The sequence below is a fragment of the Castor canadensis genome, chromosome 15 (genome assembly GCF_047511655.1).
Source record: "Castor canadensis chromosome 15, mCasCan1.hap1v2, whole genome shotgun sequence".
Taxonomy (NCBI): domain Eukaryota; kingdom Metazoa; phylum Chordata; class Mammalia; order Rodentia; family Castoridae; genus Castor; species Castor canadensis.
Window position 1 is genome coordinate 13,646,760 of NC_133400.1, and position 19,563 is coordinate 13,666,322.

The following is a 19,563-nucleotide window of genomic DNA, read 5'->3' on the forward strand; positions in this document are numbered from 1 at the left end:
GCTCATATAGAATGATTCAAACAGTAAATACAATGGTTCCAGGAAGAGGTTTATATTACTGAAGTTAAAGGATGATATACCCTAATAAAAAAGAAAACTACAGGAAATATTGGTGCTTGTTTTAAATTTCTAAGGTAATCTAATGTACAAACTAATCTTTTAATCCTGAAATTCACTGGAAACAGAACAGAAACTCTCCAAACACGTTAGAAAAGCACATATGCCTTGTTCAGTAAAACAATTTGGTGTTAAAAGAACAATGTAAAAGAGCAAAAAGTTACAGAACACATAAAATGTAGGTTTATTCACAGAGATTATAGAATCTTTTTAATAAGAATACCTTTCAACATAATAAACAGAAAGTACAAGTTCTACAAATGTTTTCCTTTAAATCACAGCAATCAAATTTAAGGCACAAATAAAAAATATGTCTGCAACATTAAATATTAGATAATATTAAATGTCCAACAGGCTAAATTAATGCTGTGTACATGGCATAAATGAACACAGAATGATTACACCTAGTTGGTAGTAAAACATGCCAAAAAGATACAATGATCAAGATCTCAAAAAAATTAAAGAGACATTACGGGTACGAATTGTGAGTACACATAGGCAAACACAAGCAGATTGCACTTTTAAATCAAATTTTCAATGGAATGAAATTAAATGTTAGCTATGCTTAGTGATAATTTCAAAATCTTTTCATTAGCAAAACAGAGCTGCGTCTTCACATATCTATGGTCATGAAGAAGACTGACCACTCCCCAAATTATTCCACTATAAACTTGTACTTATTCAAAGAAATATTAATTTTCTATATTGGCAAAAAGATAAGAAAAACCAAACATCAAACAAATGAATGTGGGAAAGAATGATTAGAATCTCAAATATAAAATAACTCATTATACATTGACATTTTAATGTCTTCAAAAATTCCTACATACTATCAGTTACTCTATGTACTATCAAACTTAAAAAAAATTCTAAAAGCATTTACCATCCAAATAAAAATTTATTTTCAATTTTGATACTGAATTTGAAATATTTATTTCAATACTGAAAATTCTGTTTGTAGTTAGTTCTGCTCCTGTGATCACCCACAAACGAGTTTTATCCTGAAGAAAAAGGTAAGGCAGGACTATTATCAACTATGTGAGTTTCTCTTCAAGTTTCTATGTAGGAAAACCCCACAAACTTGACACAAATTCTTTAAACAAAAAAAAATTTAAGATGAAAATCAAGCCCACAAATTTGGATTTTAAATTTCACAGAGACATTTTCAATGTATTTAAATATTTAAATGACATTACACCAAAGCTCCCACTAACATACAAAACTTTTTTTGGTAAGGAAACAAAAATATTGAAGAAAGAAAATATAAAGCTTTAGGAAACATTTGTGAAGATTAAATTTTCTAGCACTAAAACATTTTTGAAAAGCATTGAAATTAAAATTTTCAAGACCTATGAAAAATATTTACGAACAGTAACTACCTTGATAAACAATACAAATCGCCTCTCACATCTTGCTATTCTTTACTTTTTCTCTCTTTTACACAGGGGTGGGGATGGAACCTAGGGGTTTGCATGTGCTAGGCAAGTGCTCTATCACTTGAGCCATGCTCCAGTCCTTGTTTTTTTGAGATGAACTACCTTTCTCCTGGGCTGCCCTCAAATTGTGATCCTCCTGCCTTCATCTCCTGAGTAGATGGGATTACAGGTATGTACCACCATATCTAACTATCATTCATTTTTTATAGCACTTTTCTCTCCTTAGGTTAAAGAGAAATTCTTTTAAATACTGGTATCTATCATCTACATTCAGTTCAATTTGAACTTTCCTCAACTCCTATCTCACCTCTAAAGCAATCAGAATCCAATAAATCAGATAGGCAGCAACTGATTCCAAAATCCATGTTAAAAAACTAAATATATTATATTCCAATGTTGCATAATCAGATTAGTATTAAAAAATTAAGCATTCAGTACTTACTTGAAGGGCTTTAAAGGAAAGTTTTAATATAAACATCTGGACCCAGACTTTCAATCTGATTCTAATTAAATGGCTAAAATAAGTGAAATAAACTACATTATTATTAACAAGGCATGGAAACTACTAAATGCAAAATGGGTTTTCCAGGAGTAGTTTTCTCTCTTGGTAACCACTTGTCTCTCAGGCTTCCACCATCACACAAGTAAATACACTCCCATAAAGTCACTAGTAGAAAATGAAGTTTCTTTCCTCCCCTCTCCTTTTCCACCCCGCTAAAGAACTCAATTTCTCTCAGGAAGTAGATTTCCATAAATATTACAATATTAAGAAGTAAATGTTAATGAGTACAAATCAAAGGAAATGAAAGAACATTAACTCCCACTTGAAACTTCATTATAAAGAGTCTGTTTCCAAGTAGTATCTTTAGCTTCCCCCATGATTCTGATTCTCTTTTTAAAAGATGAACACAAAATCTCTGCTAAAGACTTTATTCATGAACTATACTGGAACTTAAAAACAGTGAAGAACATGAAAATTCTTCAGATTAGTTTTTATAAATCAAATACATCAGAAACTATGTCTATTTTTCATGTAGCTAACAAAAATACCTACAAATGAACATAAGACAAATATTCTCTACTCGTAGAACTTCGAGTAGAAGTAGGTAATAAATATTATTTAATTCAGTTTGCAAAAAAAGTTCATTACACTGTTAAACACAGACAATTCAAAAGAAATCAGATATAACTGATTTAAAAAATGATCTCATGGCTAATCTTTTGGTAAAGTGCTATTTTCATATTGAAAAAATAAATTAATAAAGAGTAAAAATTTTTAAATGTTGAACCATGATTCTGAAAGTATTAAATTTTTTCTCTAGTATTCACTATGTTCATCAAATTCATAAGTCCCTAAGATAAGACTATAAATGGTACCTTAAAATTTAATACAATCTTTAAATTCATTGTTTCCTAGAAGTCAAAAATTACAACATTGCTAAATGAATTTTTTCATGATTCCAGAGTGTACTAGACACAATTTTTCATTGTTTTAAGCATGATCTTTGTATTGAAGCTGCCTTGTTCTCTTTATTAGTTGGATGGTTGTAATAAAATAATTCACAAGACAATACATTAGCTTCATTTGAACCATAAAAGAAAACTGGGTCAATAACCTAATGGCAATAATTGCAATCATCAAGAAATCTGGCACAAAGAGTGCCCTGAAATCTATAATTGACATGTTAAGCGCTCAAGTAAATTGTGCTGAGGAATAACTCACCTCTTTTCATGAGTGACTCTACCACTTCATTAACAGCATTACTCAATGATAGGATATTAGTAGGAAAAAAAACCTGATTGAAGGCACACAAGTGCAAACCTTAAGCAGATAAATAAGATCAACTAACTGCATAGGCAAGCATGGGTGTATCCACCCCAAGCACAACTACTCATCTCACTTTAAAGGCTGAACACCATATCATCACTGCATAGATCCCACCACAAGGAAGAACTCTATGCCTATGCTCTATGTATCCTAGAGATCAGAACTAGCTGATGGTTTTCCAGAATCCACAAAACGCTGAATGACTGAAAAATTGGCCTTTCCCCTAAATGAAAGGTATTAAATAGAGCAAACAGATACAGTTACATTAGAAACTGTAAGTCACAAAACTGAATCTCAGAAAGGACAAGCTCAATTTCATAACTGAAGGTTGCTGATGATTTCTTCTCTCTCTCCTTGAATAATCAAATGCAAATGCCTTTTAGCTATGGCGGCATTCAAATCCCACAAAAAATCAAGCAGTGCCCCCTTAAGGAGCTCCTCCATTGGCACAAACTGTAAAACCTGCTGGGGTGCACTAGAGTTAAGCAAAGTGCTCAACAATTCATTCACATTCTGCAGATACTGGAAAACTGGGTTTGGAAGATCCTGATAACCAACACACAGCAGGACTGCACAAGTCCTCAGGGGCTCAGAGGATATGGGACAAGAAAATGTGATGAATCTAAAACAATTGTGAAGTACAAAGATCAAGCCAGCCATAAATCTTGTTAAACAAGAAAGTACAGGCAAAATCATAACATCTCCCATATGAAGTTGCTGTAATGAATTTAGAAGGCAGTCCAAAAACAGATGCTGGTAAGCTGGATCTCCATCATGAAGCAATGAACAGCCAAAAGCCATGAGTTCAGCTGATTCAAGGAGTCGAACTTCTAATGGTATAGGTATTTTGACATCACAGAGAGTCGGTAAACCTACAAGCAGGCACTTTATTTGGTCACCAGGTTCTACCATCTGCTCATCCCGAAGGCACTTGGTAAGGCTAACTAACTCAGAAAATATCAGTTCTTCAGAAAGAATGTGACAAGAACAATAATACTGCTGTTTTGGCCTAAACTTGGAATCCAAATTCAAAGCTTCTCCTAAGGACTTTTCAATTGCTTCATTGAGAGTCTTTAAAATTTCACCATCGCAGAAAGGGGAACACTTTACCTTTGGCAGTTTCTTTCCTTCTAAAATATGCCACAAATGGCACTCAAGATTGGAAGCTGTCCCTTCTAAAAGAGAATTTTGCCCAGGATGATATATAGCATGTTCTTCAGCCCAGCTATTGAAGTATCCTTTGGCTACCTTATCTTTCCACGAAAGGGTTTCCAACATTTTCCTTTCGTTGTAAGTTTTAAAATATCGGTTCCTCTGCCCAAACCATTTTGTATTTGTACTACAACCAATGCTAGATTTTTTTACTAGCCAGTTATTTCTGGAAAGAGGCTTCAGTTGAAATTTCTGCATAAAATATTGTACAGCACAATCCCTTAAATTATTCAGCTTTGCTTGTTCCCCCTTTCCCATGCACTCAAACAGACGAATGTTCTCAGAAATGGTCTCTAGTTGATATTTATGAAAGAATGCACAACATTCTTCATGTCTTTTGAGAAAAGATTGGGGAATCACATGATGGGGAAAGAGAGCTTTCTTGGTCATTTCAGTCCCAAAATTCAGCACCATCTTAGACAACAGGGGATGGATGGCTTCTCTGCCTTTATAGTGGAGACATACCACATAGACTTCTGAGTTTCCTGCCTTGCTGGTAGCAGGTTTGAAAACATGGACTTGGTCAAAGGAACAGTTTAGCAGGTACATCAGGTTTATGGAACAATGTTCAAACAAAGTAAACATCTTTAGAACAAAAGAGCCACCATTTCCAAGAGTGGTAAGAGCTGTGACAACTTCACAGTAATGCAAAGAAGAGACTAAAGCTTCTTGTTCACCTGGGTTTCCTTGGCAATCAAAACTCCCATCTGCAGTAACCAAGTGAACGGTAGCCATGCTGCTTAGGAAATCCTGAAGTCCAGTCAGGTATTTCAGGGTCATGATATCACCAGTGTTATCTGGACCAAAGTACCACCAGTGCAAGGTATTTGCAATAAGCCGGTCATCCATTATCATCATAAGATTGTCATTTGCTTCATGGTATGGATTCAGAGTATTAGCTACCCAACTCCAATCACAAGGGAACCGATGGGATTTTAAGTAGTGATTGAGACTAGCTATAAAAGCTCCAGGAGCTTCACAAAGGTGTAGAGAATTCAGTTTTCCATTCTGAAAAGCTTCCTGTGGAATAAGTGGAAAGCTACACAAAATCTCGTGGAATTTACACCATGCTTGAGTACAAAGTTCTGCATTCACAGACTTTCTCACATGAGAAATTATTTTTCCTGCTTTATTAGTGAAAGCAGTGTGCTCATGCCACTCATCCAGTTTCTTATCACTCAGGAGGTTTTTTACTTTATTTAGGGAGTTTTTCAAATCAAGAAATGCATTAAACTCTGTGTGGTCACAGGTGAAAATCTCACTGGGATCTGGTAACTGCCACTCATTATTAGGTGGCTTGCAGTAAGAAAAGTTCTTGGTGAAGAGTTCAAAAATGTTAGCAAGAACATCTGGACTGAAGGTCTCAGAACTTGCTAACTGCTGAACTGGTGGCTTTCTCCACTTACTCATTTTCAAATCAAATTAAAATCTAGGAAGAAAAAACACAAAATTAAATGAATCAACTTTATTAGTGAAATATAATAAGAGTAAATCTAATCACACTTATAACAAATCCCATAAAATGGAAGGCAGAGTCAGCACACTCTATTAAATATATGAAACAAAGCAATATGGAATAAAGAAAGAATAAAGCTTTGATATTCAACAGATTTGGGTTCAAATTCCAGTTCTACTACTTACAACTTAATCAGTGACCTGGGAAAATTACATTCCGGGATTCAGTTTCTTCTAATGAAAAAAAATTGACATTTCATTTTTTAAAGGAGGGTAAAAACATGCTGGCAATCAGAAAGTACATGCCAAAGAACACTCATCAGTGAATGACAGCTCTTATTATCATACTAACCCAGCTAGCTCCTTCCCAAAGTTCTCTACCTACAGTTGAAACACCACCACATGGCCTCAAAATCACTCAAACACACACACACACATATTCGTAAAAGATTCTTCCCTGGACATGACCTTCAATCAAGCTCTAACAAGTGACTTTTAGCTTTTTTAGTTCTCTTCATAACTTACCTCCTTCCAGGAAGGGATAGCACACCTGAACCCAGTACTGATCATACTTTCAAGGCCCTCTGCCACCAACCACTTACATACCTACTAGGGTTGCTGAACACACCTGTCGAGATTCCACTGAGACATGTACTTTGGTGTTACCTATCATCTTTATAGGCCATCAATTACCACTCACTGCTATAATATGGATCCAAAATGGCTCCAAAGGCTTGGTCCCCCTTGTGCTGCTGTTAGGAAGTGGTAGAACCTTTAAAAGGTAGGGCCTAGTGGAAAGAAGTTAGGTTGGGAGAGGGAAGGCAAGATTTTGAAGGGGATGTTGGGACCCAGGCCCCTTCTCTCTTTGCTTCCTAGTGGCCATTAAGTTAATAACCCTCCTCCCCACCATAATGTTCTGGCTTACCACAGGTCCAAAGGCTATGGGCCAATTGACCATGAACTAAAATTTCTGAAACTGTGAGTCAAAATAAACTTTTCCCCTTAAAGTTTTTTATCTGAGGTATGTTGTCACCGCAATGGAAAGGTAACTAATATACTTGTGATACCACTTGTAAACTGTATTGTACTTAATTAACTTCCCTCTTCTTTTTTATAATTTTAATTTTTTTGAGGTTTTAAACTTGTGTCCTCTACCACATGAGTGACGCCTCCAGCCTTGCTCTGGTTATTCTGGAGACAGGGTCTCACTGTTTGGTCAGGGCAGCCTGGACCACGATCCTCCTCCTATTTTATGATTCCTGCTGTTGCTGGGATGACAGGCACATGCCACCATGGCCAACTCAGTCTCCTTCTTGATACTGAAAACCTGACCAAGTTTCCCGTGGCATAACTCTAAACTACAGATTCCTGCCTCTTGTAGGATTAGTTCCATGTTTACACTATTATTTCTTCTTGTCACTAAAACTTGATTTGAGAGAATTTTAAACTGAAAAAAAAATATCCTTCCTGAATATAACAACAGTCATTCTACACTTTTTGCTGTAACACTGTCTAAGAAACCAAAAACATCTGCCTCCCGGAGAGAAAAAAAGGATATAAAAGAAAGAAGCATGGCTTAACACCACAGTGTTGGAAAAGTTCTAAATTCCAACAGAGTGGTGACTATTACATGACACCTGTGCAATTTAATAGGTGCTTTAGTTCATGAATTCTGCACTTATTTGGCATATTCAGTGCATTTTACAACTGGTTTTAAAAACCTAAATTTGTAACGTGAAAAAACTAAATCACCATCCCATAAAAAGCAGATGGTTAAGGATTCAAATGGGAAATAAAGGTGAGCTACTGCCCTAACAAGTATAATACTATCCAAGTGACTTCATTCTGTTACTACTCTAGTTACTTTGTAGTGTTCTTTTAGCACACTTTTTTCATCTTTTTTTTAATTTTGTATTTGATTTATAAGTTCTTCCACTTACTAGTTTGTAAACTCCCTGAAGTAACAGGTATCTTTTTTCATCATTTCTGTTTGCCACAATGTATTTACAAATTACAGGTACATCCCAGTAACAGACACAAATACTCATCAAAATCTTTTTCTTATTTTCAATTTTTTTTTTTAGTTGTTAGAAACTGTATTTAGAACAACTTCTAAAGGATGGCAAAAAGGTGTTTCTGCATTCACTAAAATCCTAAATAAGGGCAAATGAAGGTTTATCACAACAAGCTCTTCTGTCTTCATTCACACTGTGCTAACTGAAAACTATAACCATGTTTAGGTCTCAAATATATCCTATTTTGGAAAAAGTCTGATTTTAGTCATTGATATCATATGCTAATTTAACCTGTGAAATCTTACCTGAATTAAATAACCTTCACAAGTAAGGTTGAAGACAACTAAAGGGATTCACAAACTACACTGTTCTTTCTGACTGTACTTTTTAAGCTGTGTTACCACAATTCTTATTACTATTTCCTCTTACTCATTCCATTCCAGCCTCAAAAGCCTTCCTGATGCTCACTGAAGACACCAGGCACATTTCAAGCTGAAAACCTTTGCAACAGCAGGTCACTCTACCTACCACTCTCTTCCTCAGATATCTGCCTGGCTTATTCCCTCACTTCCTTCTAACATTTGCTCAAATGTCATTTACTCTGTGAAGCCTACCCTGACATACTTATTTAAAATTGTATCTTGCATTCTCAGTGTCCCTTACCTTGCTTTATTCTAAAGCACTCATTTCCTTCTAACTTATCACTTACTTATTCATATTTACTGTTTATTGTCTTCCCCAAACTAGCATGTAAATTCCACAGGGCAGGAATCTTTCATTTATTTACAGATCACCACCAAAAGGTTCGAACTGTGCCTACTACACAATAAAGCACTCAATAAGAACTTACTGGATAAATGAATGGATACCATACTTAGCACAAAAGGCACCTGTCTGATCACGTTCTGAATGAGCATAAGAATGTATTTCACCTTCACTCTAGCACTTCAATGCATGACAAAAAATACAAGCAAAACAGTATGTGGCTTCTAGAGTGTACGGAAAGATTTTCCAGTATGTGAGCCTCGATCGCTTTCATTAAGCACTCCACAGAGCTTTGTGGCATCATAATTCTGCTAGTTGGGTCAGTATTACTATTCTTATATTGCTGATTCCAGGAGGAAGCTAGGTAGCTTCCCGTCCAAAGCCACAAAGGGAATACTTGTAACATTCCTGAGCCTAACACAAAATCCACAAGATTTCATCAACAGTTGTTCTCTCTCCGGGCAATACAAAGGAGTTTTAGAAGTACTACGGCCAGTTCCTCCGCGGAAGTGTGTAAACAGTGTGTACCGTGGGCCACCGACACCCAGGCTCTCATTTCATCTAGGGGAACTGAGTCCCAGGCGCCCCATTCGAGCAGTCAGTCTCCTGCCCTGGAGTACAGAAAGTGCCAGCCCCGCCCTCACCCACTGGAAAGTTAGTCCAAGGAGGAGCGGGGCTCCTAATGGGCCTGAATTACCTTCGCTCACGCCCACCTGGGCCCCCACGGCCTGGAGAGGCTGCACTCACTTGCTCCCCTCACTCAAAGGAGCCATACTCCACTTCCGCTCCTAGGGCAGCTTCCTGGGGTGGTCGCTCCTTTGGGTCGGTGACACACCCAGCCGCAGAGGAGGAAGAGAGCGCGCCAGAAAGGCGGCTCCGACGAGTCCTCGCGGTACCTGGAGCCTAAACCGGCCAGGTCGCGCCCCCACCGAACGCCGGCCGATGGCCTCCGGAGGGCCATGACACTCGTACTGCGCATGCGTCATTGTGGCTGGACTTGCGTCAGTACGCCAAGTGACGCACGCCGACAACTCTCGCCCCTGAGGCCTACGCTCCCTCCGCAAGGTACTGGAACTAGGAAAGGCTGCCCACAGTCGCTATAGCAATAGAAGCTGCACGCGCAGGCGGCGTGTCACTTGGCCCCGCCCCTAAGAGGTGGAGTCGTGGAGAGGGACGGGGCCTAGTTGCCCGGGTCGCTTTGGCCCCGCCCACCGAGCTGCTGTGACCAAAGATGTTTTTTCCTGCTCAGTTGCACAGATGCTAGTTCCTAGTACACAGTAGATTAAAACTGGGGCTCGAAGACAACGTGAGGTTAAAAGCCAAACTAGTGAAACTGATATAATATTGTTCATATGTTGTATGTATTTATTTAGAAGCCAATAAGAAAAAGACAAACCTCAGAAAAAAATGAAGATTCGAATAGGCAGTACAAAAAAATTGAAACAAATAGATGACAAGGAGATACAAAGTTGTTTAACCTCACAAAAAGTAATTGGGGGCAGGGCATGATGGCTCTCTTTATTAATCCTAGCACTCAGGAGGCTGAGGCAGGAGGATTGGTAGCTCTCCTGGGCTACATAGTGATACCTTGTCTCAAACAACAACAAAAACAAAGCTAAAGCGCAACAACAAAAACTGAACTGAAAATGAAAACAAGTGCTTTTTACCTAATTTACCAAAGATTTAAAAAATTGATTATGACCACTGTTGGTGAGAATATAGAGAAAAGTGATCATAACTGTGGGTGGGATAAAAATTACTGTAAACTTTACAGAAGGCAAACTTTAAAATAGGCATGCACTTTTACCCAGTAGTTGCCACTCCTAGCAATTTACCATTAGAAAATAAACAACTGACGTTCACTTTGGACAAAATGAACATTTCAGCACTTTAATAATTTTGGATTTCAATTTGTTGAAGTGCTGGTGAGATGTTCACATCATGAATGTTCTAACCAAACTTTTTTTATTTATTTTTTGGCGATACTGGGGTTTAAAACTCAGTGACTCACTCTTGTTAGGGAGGAGCTCTACCACTTGAGTCATGCCCCAGCCTTATTGCTTTAATCATTTTTTCAGATAGGGTCTTGTGCTCTTTGCCTGTGGTCAGCTTGGGACCACAGGTCCTCTACCTACACTCCTAAAGAGCTGGGATTACAGATGGGAAGCACATTCAGCTTGTTTGTTGAGATGTCTACTCAAACTTTTTACTCAGGCTACCCTTGAACCTTGCTCCTCCGGATCTCTACCTTCTCAATAGCTGCTATTGAAGACGTGAGCTACCATACCCAGCTATGCAAACACTTTTGACAAAAGCCTACTGAATATTCTAGAAAAGTTTCCTAGAACTCCTTCCTAGTCTCCCACACTAAAGAGGCAACCACTACTGTGTTTTCTATCACCATAGTTTAGTTCTGTTCTAGAATTTCAGATAAATTCCATCATTTATACCTTAGGTTTCCAGCCCTTTTCCATTCAGTGTAACTTTTTAAATGTATTAATTAATGTTGTTTCATGTATCTGTAGTTTGCTCCTTTTTATTTGAAGTATTAGGTCATTATATAGATGGGCTTTCTTTAACCATACATTAACAGATATCTGTGTTGTTTCCAGATTGAGGATATTATTAATAAATCTTTTATGAGCATGTTAGTAAAAGACATTTTTGTAAGCATGTATTTTTATTACTCTTGGATAAATGACCTAGGTGTGAAGAGTTTGGGTCAGGTAGATCAGAGTTTCCTAATTTCTGCACTATTAACACTCTGAGAATCACTGAGGTAGATGTTTAATTTTTTAAGAAACTGTAGCAGGGAGGAGGATCAGAAGAAAAGAGTCTAGGCCTGAGTCCTGACTGAGTAGCAAGGAGGTAGGGATGGCATAGCAGAGAGATAAAACCTGAGAAATCTGAACACGAGGAAGGTCACTTAGCACCAGGGAGGGGAAAGTCACATAGCACTAGGGTAAAGTAGCCAATAAAATTAAATATAACTATATATGGATTAGACCTTGCTTTTTGCTTCTGTAACCTGCTTGCAAGGGTATATAAGGTGAGACAGCTTTGTTCTCAGGGCTTAGCCTTTGGACATGAGTCTGCTGAGTCTGTGCTGCCACAATAAAACATTGCTTCCTGCTAATTGCCTCAATGTCCCTTATCTCAGCTAGCAAACTCCTGCAACATTTCTTGGGGGCTTGTTATCTGGGATTGTGGAGATGGTGAGTTATCACCTCCCTTGTCACCAGGGTGGATACCCCTGGACAGCCAGAAGGAGATCCCACCAGGTGCCAGTGGACAGCTTCGTCCAGAGGGGAATTCATCCCCCTGGCAAGTCAGGATGAGGGTCTTGGATGCACAAAGGGACTCAGTGAGGCGCAGGAACCAGTGAGGGTAGGGGAGCACGGCTAATCAGACTGGTAAGAACCTGGGTTCAAATTCAGACCTGCCCCAGGAGGCAGAAGGGGAGCCTGATCACCTCCCAATGGGACATCCTAGTAACTGCCATTTTGGGGTGAAACCATGTCTCTCAGGTTCAGGGAGCCATATAGAAGTACAGTGCTATATGAGAGTATATGAAAATGCGAGCTGAGACACAGGCTGTGAAGCGAATGAGGAGTTTCCTCCCGATCTGTGTCTGTCTTCCCATCTGGTAATGGGAGGAGATATGTGGAAATCAGAGTAAAAACACTCCCTTGGAGTGTATGATTAATAACTTAAAGAAAAGACTTAATGGAAACTATGGAGTTAAATTAACTCCTAACAAGCTAAAGGTCCTTTGTGAAAGTAGATTGTCTGCTTTTGGGGTAGGATGGCCTCCAGAAGGGTCACTAGATAAAACTGTGCTTAATAAAGTTTAAAGAGTAAGTATGGGAAAAAAAACCCCAAAAACCTAACTCCCAGGAGAATGGGAAAACCCAAGAGGCTAAAACTGGTCTCCAAAAACCAGACTTTGTTGTTTATTTAAGTTCAGGTAGCAATTTATTGGGCAGACTGAGGAGAAATCAGAGTCTTTCAGTCTTGATGGGTAGCTTTGGTGCCCAACTTTGTACATCTTCACCCAAGATGAAGGAGGACTGAGGCTCAGCACTAACTGAGCGCTTACAAAAATTAACACATGAAAGATGGACTTACACTGGTCAGATCTTTTAAGATCTGGTCAGACTTAAAAGAAAAGGAATGTTGCAGAAGGGTTGTGAATGTAGAGAGAGGGAAATGGAGAAATGAAAACAAAATTGGAATGAGGTCTTTATGGGTGAAGTGAGGAGAGAGAGAGAGAGAAAGAAAAAAAATAAAATATCATAGAATGTTTAAAGACAGAAAAGGATAAAAAGTTTAATACACTCCTTCAGTTGACTTTTTACATCTTAAAAATAAAAAGTAAATAAAAAACAATTTAGGATTATTAAAATATGCCAGAAATACTGAACTTTCTGGCACTTTTACTTCTAGGGAGCATAAACAGGGAGAACCTCCCTAAAAGGATAAAAAGAAAAGGAGCAACTTTGACTGTTGCTGGTAAAAAAAGAAAAAAAAAAACTGTTCCAAAAGGTTGGTGCAGTAAGCTTGGTCTGATATTGAGACAGTCATGAGATGCTTATGTTTCCCTTGCTAATGGCTGGTCAGATTATGCATCCATCTCATGGTGTGCTCACAGCATGTGTGTGTAAACATCTTCAAAATGGTTCTTAAAATGTTGCTGTAAGGTTAATATGATACTCAAGGTAAAAAAAAACAGGGTATTTATTTTAAAGATCTCTATTATAAACTGCTTAGGCTTTTTGTACATAAATAAGTAAACACCTTAAAAATAGTCCTTATTATAGAGTCAATGTAAAAATTGTTACTCTGTTCTACTGCTACTTTAAAAAAAACAGGTTATCAAATTTATTTCAATCAAGTCTCACTAAGATGCAGGCATTCAGGGGTTAACACTATGGCTTAGACCAGAGGGGGGGAAAAAAAGAAAAAGAAAAACAAAAAGGGGGCACAGCCTGTAACAAAAATCTTGGAATTTGGGTAGTTAAAGAAATGACCTTCACATGTCTCACTCTGCCATAATTACAATCTGGAATTTAATTCTCTCTTATAATACAGGGGTCTATTAACAAATGGGCTTTCTATAAATTGTTTTTATACAAAACAATAATTTTAAGGTTGCTTTCTTTCTGGGGTTTTTTTCCCATACAAATATAAGGTTCTAAGTTAAAAGGTTTTATAAGTTAATTTCAAAAGTAACATGATCTTAAAGATATGATTTTTTAAAATAAGAGAATAAAAAAATACTTTTGGATTTAAAAAAAGGCATGAAGAGACGCTCCCCCAGGGGATACAAAATAAGTTGTCATAAAGGTACAGAGTAAGTTGTCATGAAAAGATGGAGCTTATAGATGGTTATGTAAGTGATTGACTAAAATCTAAGAGTTACATTAAATGTTTTATAAGATCAAATTATAATGTACTGATGTTAAACTAAAAACTTAATTCTCTAAGCTCATAACAACAAGGCTGTCTTTAAAATATTGTATTGTTCTTGATAACATTTGCAAAAAAAAATCTTAAAATGGTTTTGTTTTGTCAAGATAACTGTCAGGGAATTTTTGGTGCAACCGGTTAATCCACAAATTTGACAATACAACAAGAGTTTATTAAAACACAGAAAAATGAGAGGCAGCTGAGCATAGGGAGCACTGCTGCACTGCTGTGAGAGTTAAAACAAATTTACTTCTGCAAAGCCAAAGTGCACCCTCCAGATAGGCTTAAAAAAAACAACCACTACACTGGAAGTCAAGACCTGAGTTTCTATTGGACTCAACAGAGTGAAGGTGTTAGTCCTACTCCTTCCATATGACAAGTGGAGGGAATTTTTACCCTGGGATGGCCAGATTAGGCCGGTTATTTTAGGGGGCTCCATTGACTACAGGTTGGTGGGATACTGCTGTATGTCATGAGCCATGAGTTAATGTTACCAATATGGGATGTGATTTCTTTTTTTTTATTATTCATATGTGCATACAAGACTTGGGTCATTTCTCCCCCCTGCCCCACCCCCTCCTTTACCACCCACTCCACCCCCTCCCTCTCCCCCCAACCCCCTCAATACCCAGCAGAAACTATTTTGCCCTTGTTTCCAATTTTGTTGTAGAGAGAGTATAACCGTTAATAGGAAGGAACAAGGGTTTTTGCTGGTTGAGATAAGGACAGCTATACAGGGAGTTGACTCACATTAATTTCCTGTGCATGTGTGTTGCCTTCTATGTTATTCTTTTTGATCTAACCCTTTCTCTAGTTCCTGGTCCCCTTTTCCTATTGGCCTCAGTTGCTTTTAAGGTATCTGCTTTAGCTTCTCTGCATTAAGGGCAACAAATGCTAGCTAGTTTTTTAGGTGTCTTACCTATCCTCACCCCTCCCTTGTGTGCTCTCGCTTTTATCATGTGCTCATAGTCCAATCCCCTTGTTGTGTTTGCCCTTGATCTAATGTCCGCATATGAGGGAGAACATACGATTTTTGGTCTTTTGGGCCAGGCTAACCTCACTCAGAATGATGTTCTCCAATTCCATCCATTTACCAGCGAATGATAACATTTCGTTCTTCTTCATGGCTGCATAAAATTCCATTGTGTATAGACACCACATTTTCTTAATCCATTCGTCAGTGGTGGGGCATCTTGGCTGTTTCCATAACTTGGCTATTGGGAATAGTGCCACAATAAACATGGGTGTGCAGGTGCCTCTGGAGTAACCTGTGTCAGTCTTTTGGGAATATCCCCAAGAGTGGTATTGCTGGATCAAATGGTAGATCAATGTCTAGCTTTTTAAGTAGCCTCCAAATTTTTTTCCAGACTGGTTGTACTAGTTTACATTCCCACCAACAGTGTAAGAGGGTTCCTTTTTCCCCACATCCTCGCCAACACCTGTTGGTGGTGGTGTTGCTGATGATGGCTATTCTAACAGGGGTGAGGTGGAATCTTAGCGTGGTTTTAATTTGCATTTCCTTTATTGCTAGAGATGGTGAGCATTTCTTCATGTGTTTTTGGCCATTTGAATTTCTTCTTTTGAGAAAGTTCTGTTTAGTTCACTTGCCCATTTCTTTATTGGTTCATTAGTTTTGGGAGAATTTAGTTTTTTAAGTTCCCTATATATTCTGGTTATCAGTCCTTTGTCTGATGTATAGCTGGCAAATATTTTCTCCCACTCTGTGGGTGTTCTCTTCAGTTTAGAAACCATTTCTTTTGATGAACAGAAGCTTTTTAGCTTTATGAGGTCCCATTTATCTATGCTATCTCTTAGTTGCTGTGCTGCTGGGGTTTCGTTGAGAAAGTTCTTGCCTATACCTACTAACTCCAGAGTATTTCCTACTTTTTCCCATACCAACTTTACAGTTTGTGGTCTGGTATTAAGATCCTTGATCCATTTTGAGTTAATATTGGAATAGGGTGATATACATGCATCTAGTTTCAGTTTTTTGCAGACTGCTAACCAGTTTTCCCAGCAGTTTTTGTTGAAGAGGCTGCTATTTCTCAATCATATATTTTTAGCTCCTTTGTCAAAGACAAGTTGGTTATAGTTGTGTGGCTTCATATCTGGGTCCTCTATTCTGTTCCACTGGTCTTCATGTCTGTTTTTGTGCCAGTACCATGCTGTTTTTATTGTGATTACTTTGTAATATAGTTTGAAGTCAGGTATCGTGATACCTCCTGCATTGTTCTTTTGACTGAGTGCCTTGGCTATTCGTGGCCTCTTGTGTTTCCATGTAAATTTCACAGTAGATTTTTCAATCTCTTTAATGAATGTCATTGGAATTTTGATGGGAATTGCATTAAACATGTAGATTACTTTGGGGAGTATCAACATTTTTACTATGCTGATTCTACCAATCCATGAGCATGGGAGATCACTCCACTTTCTATAGTCTTCCTCAATATCTTTCTTCAGAAGTGTATAGTTTTCCTTGTAGAGGTCTTTCACATCTTTTGTTAGGTTTACACCTAGGTATTTGTTGTTTTTGAGGCTGTTATAAATGGAATTGTTTTCATACATTCTTTTTCAGTTTACTCATTGTTAGTGTATAGAAATGCTAATGATTTTTCTATGTTGATTTTATATCCTGCTACCTTGCTATAGATATTGAAGATGTCTGGAAGCTTCTGAGTAGAGTTTCTTGGGTCTTTAAGGTATAGGATCATGTCATCTGCAAATAGGGATATTTTGACAGTTTCTTTACCTATTTGTATTCCTTTTATTCCTTCTTCTTGCCTAATTGCTCTGGCTAGGAATTCCAGTACTATGTTGAATAGGAGTGGAGATAGTGGGCATCCTTGTCTGGTTCCTGATTTTAGAGGAAATGGTTTCAGTTTATCTCCGTTAAGTATAATGCTGGCTTTAGGTTTGTCATATATAGCTTTTATAATGTTGAGGTACTTTCCTTCTATTCCTAGTTTTCTTAGAGCTTTTATCATGAAATGGTGTTGGATCTTATCAAAGGCTTTTTCTGCATCTATTGAGATGATCAAGTGGTTTTTGTCTTTGCTTCTGTTAATGTGGTTTATTACGTTTATTGATTTTCATGTTGAACCACCCCTGCATCCCTGGGATGAAGCCTACTTGGTCGTGGTGAATAATCTTTTTGATGTGTTGTTGAATTCGGTTTGCCATTATTTTGTTGAGGATTTTTGTGTCAATGTTCATTAAGGAGATTGGCCTATAGTTCTCCTTTTTGGAGGTGTCTTTGCCTGGTTTTGGGATAAGTGTAATACTGGCTTCATAAAATGCGTTTTGCAGTTTTCCTTCCCTTTCTATTTTGAGGAACAATTTAAGGAGGGTTGGTGTCAGTTCTTCTTTAAAGGTCTGATAGAATTCGGCAGAGAATCCATCAGGTCCAGAACTTTTCTTTTTGGGGAGACTCTTGATTGCTGCTTCAATTTCATTTTGTATTATAGATCTATTCAAGTGATTAATTTCCTCTTGGTTCAGTTTTCGATGGTCATATGTATCTAGAAATCTGTCCATTTCTTTTAGATTTTCAAATTTATTTGAATATAGGTTCTCAAAGTAGTCTCTGATGATTTCCTGGACTTCCCTGGTGTTTGTTGTTATCTCCCCTTTTGCATTCCTAATTCTACTAATTTGGGTTTTTTCTCTCCTCATTGTAGTCAGGTTTGCTAGGGGTCTATTGATCTTGTTTATTTTTTCAAAGAACCAACTTTGTGTTTCATTAATTCTTTGTATGGTTTTTTTGGTTTCTATTTCATTGATTTCAGCTCTTATTTTTATTATTTCTCTCCTTCTATTTGTTTTGGGATTTGCTTGTTCTTGTTTTTCTAGGAGTTTGAGATGTATCATTAGGTCATTGATTTGGGATCTTTTAGTGTTTTTAATATATGCACTCATGGCTATAAACTTTCCTCTCAGGACTGCCTTAGCTGTGTCCCATAGGTTCCGGTAGGTTGTGTTTTCATTTTCATTGACTTCCAGGAACTTTTTAATTTCCTCTTTTATTTCATCGATGATCCATTCTTCATTAAGTAATGAGTTATTTAGTTTCCAGCTGTTTGCATATTTTTTGTCTTTACTTTTGTTATTGAGTTCTGCATTGTGATCAGATAGAATGCATGGTATAATTTCTATTTTCTTATATTTGCTGAGACTTGCTTTGTGCCCTAGGATATGATCTATTTTGGAGAAGGTTCCATGGGCTGCTGAGAAGAATGTATATTGTGTAGAGGTTGGATGAAATGTTCTGTAGACAACAACTAGGTCCATTTGATCTATTGCATATTTTGGATCTTGGATTTCTTTATTGATTTTTTGTTTGGATGACATATCTATTCATGATAATGGGGTGTTAGAGTCTCCCCCAACCACTGTGTTGGTGTTTATATATGCTTTTAGGTCTTTCAGGGTATGTTTGATGAAATTGGGTGCATTGACATTGGGTGCATACAGGTTGATAGTTATTATTTCCTTTTGGTCTAGTTCCCCTTTTATTAGTATGGAATGTCCTTCTTTCTCTTGTTTGATCAATGTAGGTTTGAAGTCTACTTTGTCAGAGATAAGTATTGCTACTCCTGCCTGTTTTTGAGGACCATTGGCTTGGTAAATCTTCTTCCAGACTTTCATCCTTAGCCTATGCTTATTTTTGTCAGTGAGATGGGTCTCCTGTAAGCAACAAATTGTTGGATCTTCCTTTTTAATCCATTTCGTCAAACAGTGCCTTTTGATGGGGGAATTAAGTCCGTTAACATTAAGCGTTAGTACTGATAGGTATGTGGTGATTCCTGTCATTTAGTTGTCTTAGTTGTTTGAAGGTTTGATTGTGTGTACCTAAGTTGAGGTTACTCTCTACTGTCTTGCTTTTTCTTTTCCTGTGGTTTGGTGCTGCCTGTCTTTTCATGGTTAAGTTGGGTTTCACTTTCTGTGTGCAGAATCCCTTGCAGAATCCTTTGTAGTGGTGGCTTTGTGGTCACATATTGTTTTAGTTTCTACTTATCATGGAAGACTTTTATTGCTCCATCTATTTTGAATGATAGTTTTGCTGGGTAGAGTATCCTAGGGTTGAAGTTATTTTCATTCAGTGCCCGGAAGATCTCAGCCCACGCTCTTCTTGCTTTTAATGTTTCTGTTGAGAAGTCTGCTGTGATTTTGATGGGTTTACCTTTGTATGTTACTTGTTTTTTTTCTCTTATAGCCTTCAATATTCTTTCCTTAGTTTCTGAACTTGTTGTTTTAGTGATGATATGTC

The 19,563-nt window shown here is 37.6% G+C and overlaps 1 protein-coding gene across 3 annotated transcripts; it reads right to left on the reverse strand.

Moving 5' to 3' along the window:
• Positions 1-277: 277 nt before the first annotated feature.
• Positions 278-9,823, reverse strand: LOC109678268 (cap-specific mRNA (nucleoside-2'-O-)-methyltransferase 2). 3 transcript variants are annotated; one of them, XM_074055709.1, is made up of 2 exons: positions 9,576-9,823; positions 278-6,022 (listed from the first exon to the last, which is right to left on the reverse strand). In XM_074055709.1, exon 2 carries the CDS (start codon positions 6,001-6,003, stop codon positions 3,697-3,699), a length of 2,307 nt encoding a protein of 768 aa, XP_073911810.1. In that variant the 5' UTR covers positions 6,004-6,022; positions 9,576-9,823; the 3' UTR covers positions 278-3,696. The 3 variants fall into 3 exon arrangements, with proteins under 3 accessions (XP_073911810.1, XP_073911809.1, XP_020009475.2); XM_074055708.1 differs by having other exon boundaries at positions 9,542-9,823; XM_020153886.2 differs by having other exon boundaries at positions 9,526-9,823.
• Positions 9,824-19,563: the final 9,740 nt, after the last annotated feature.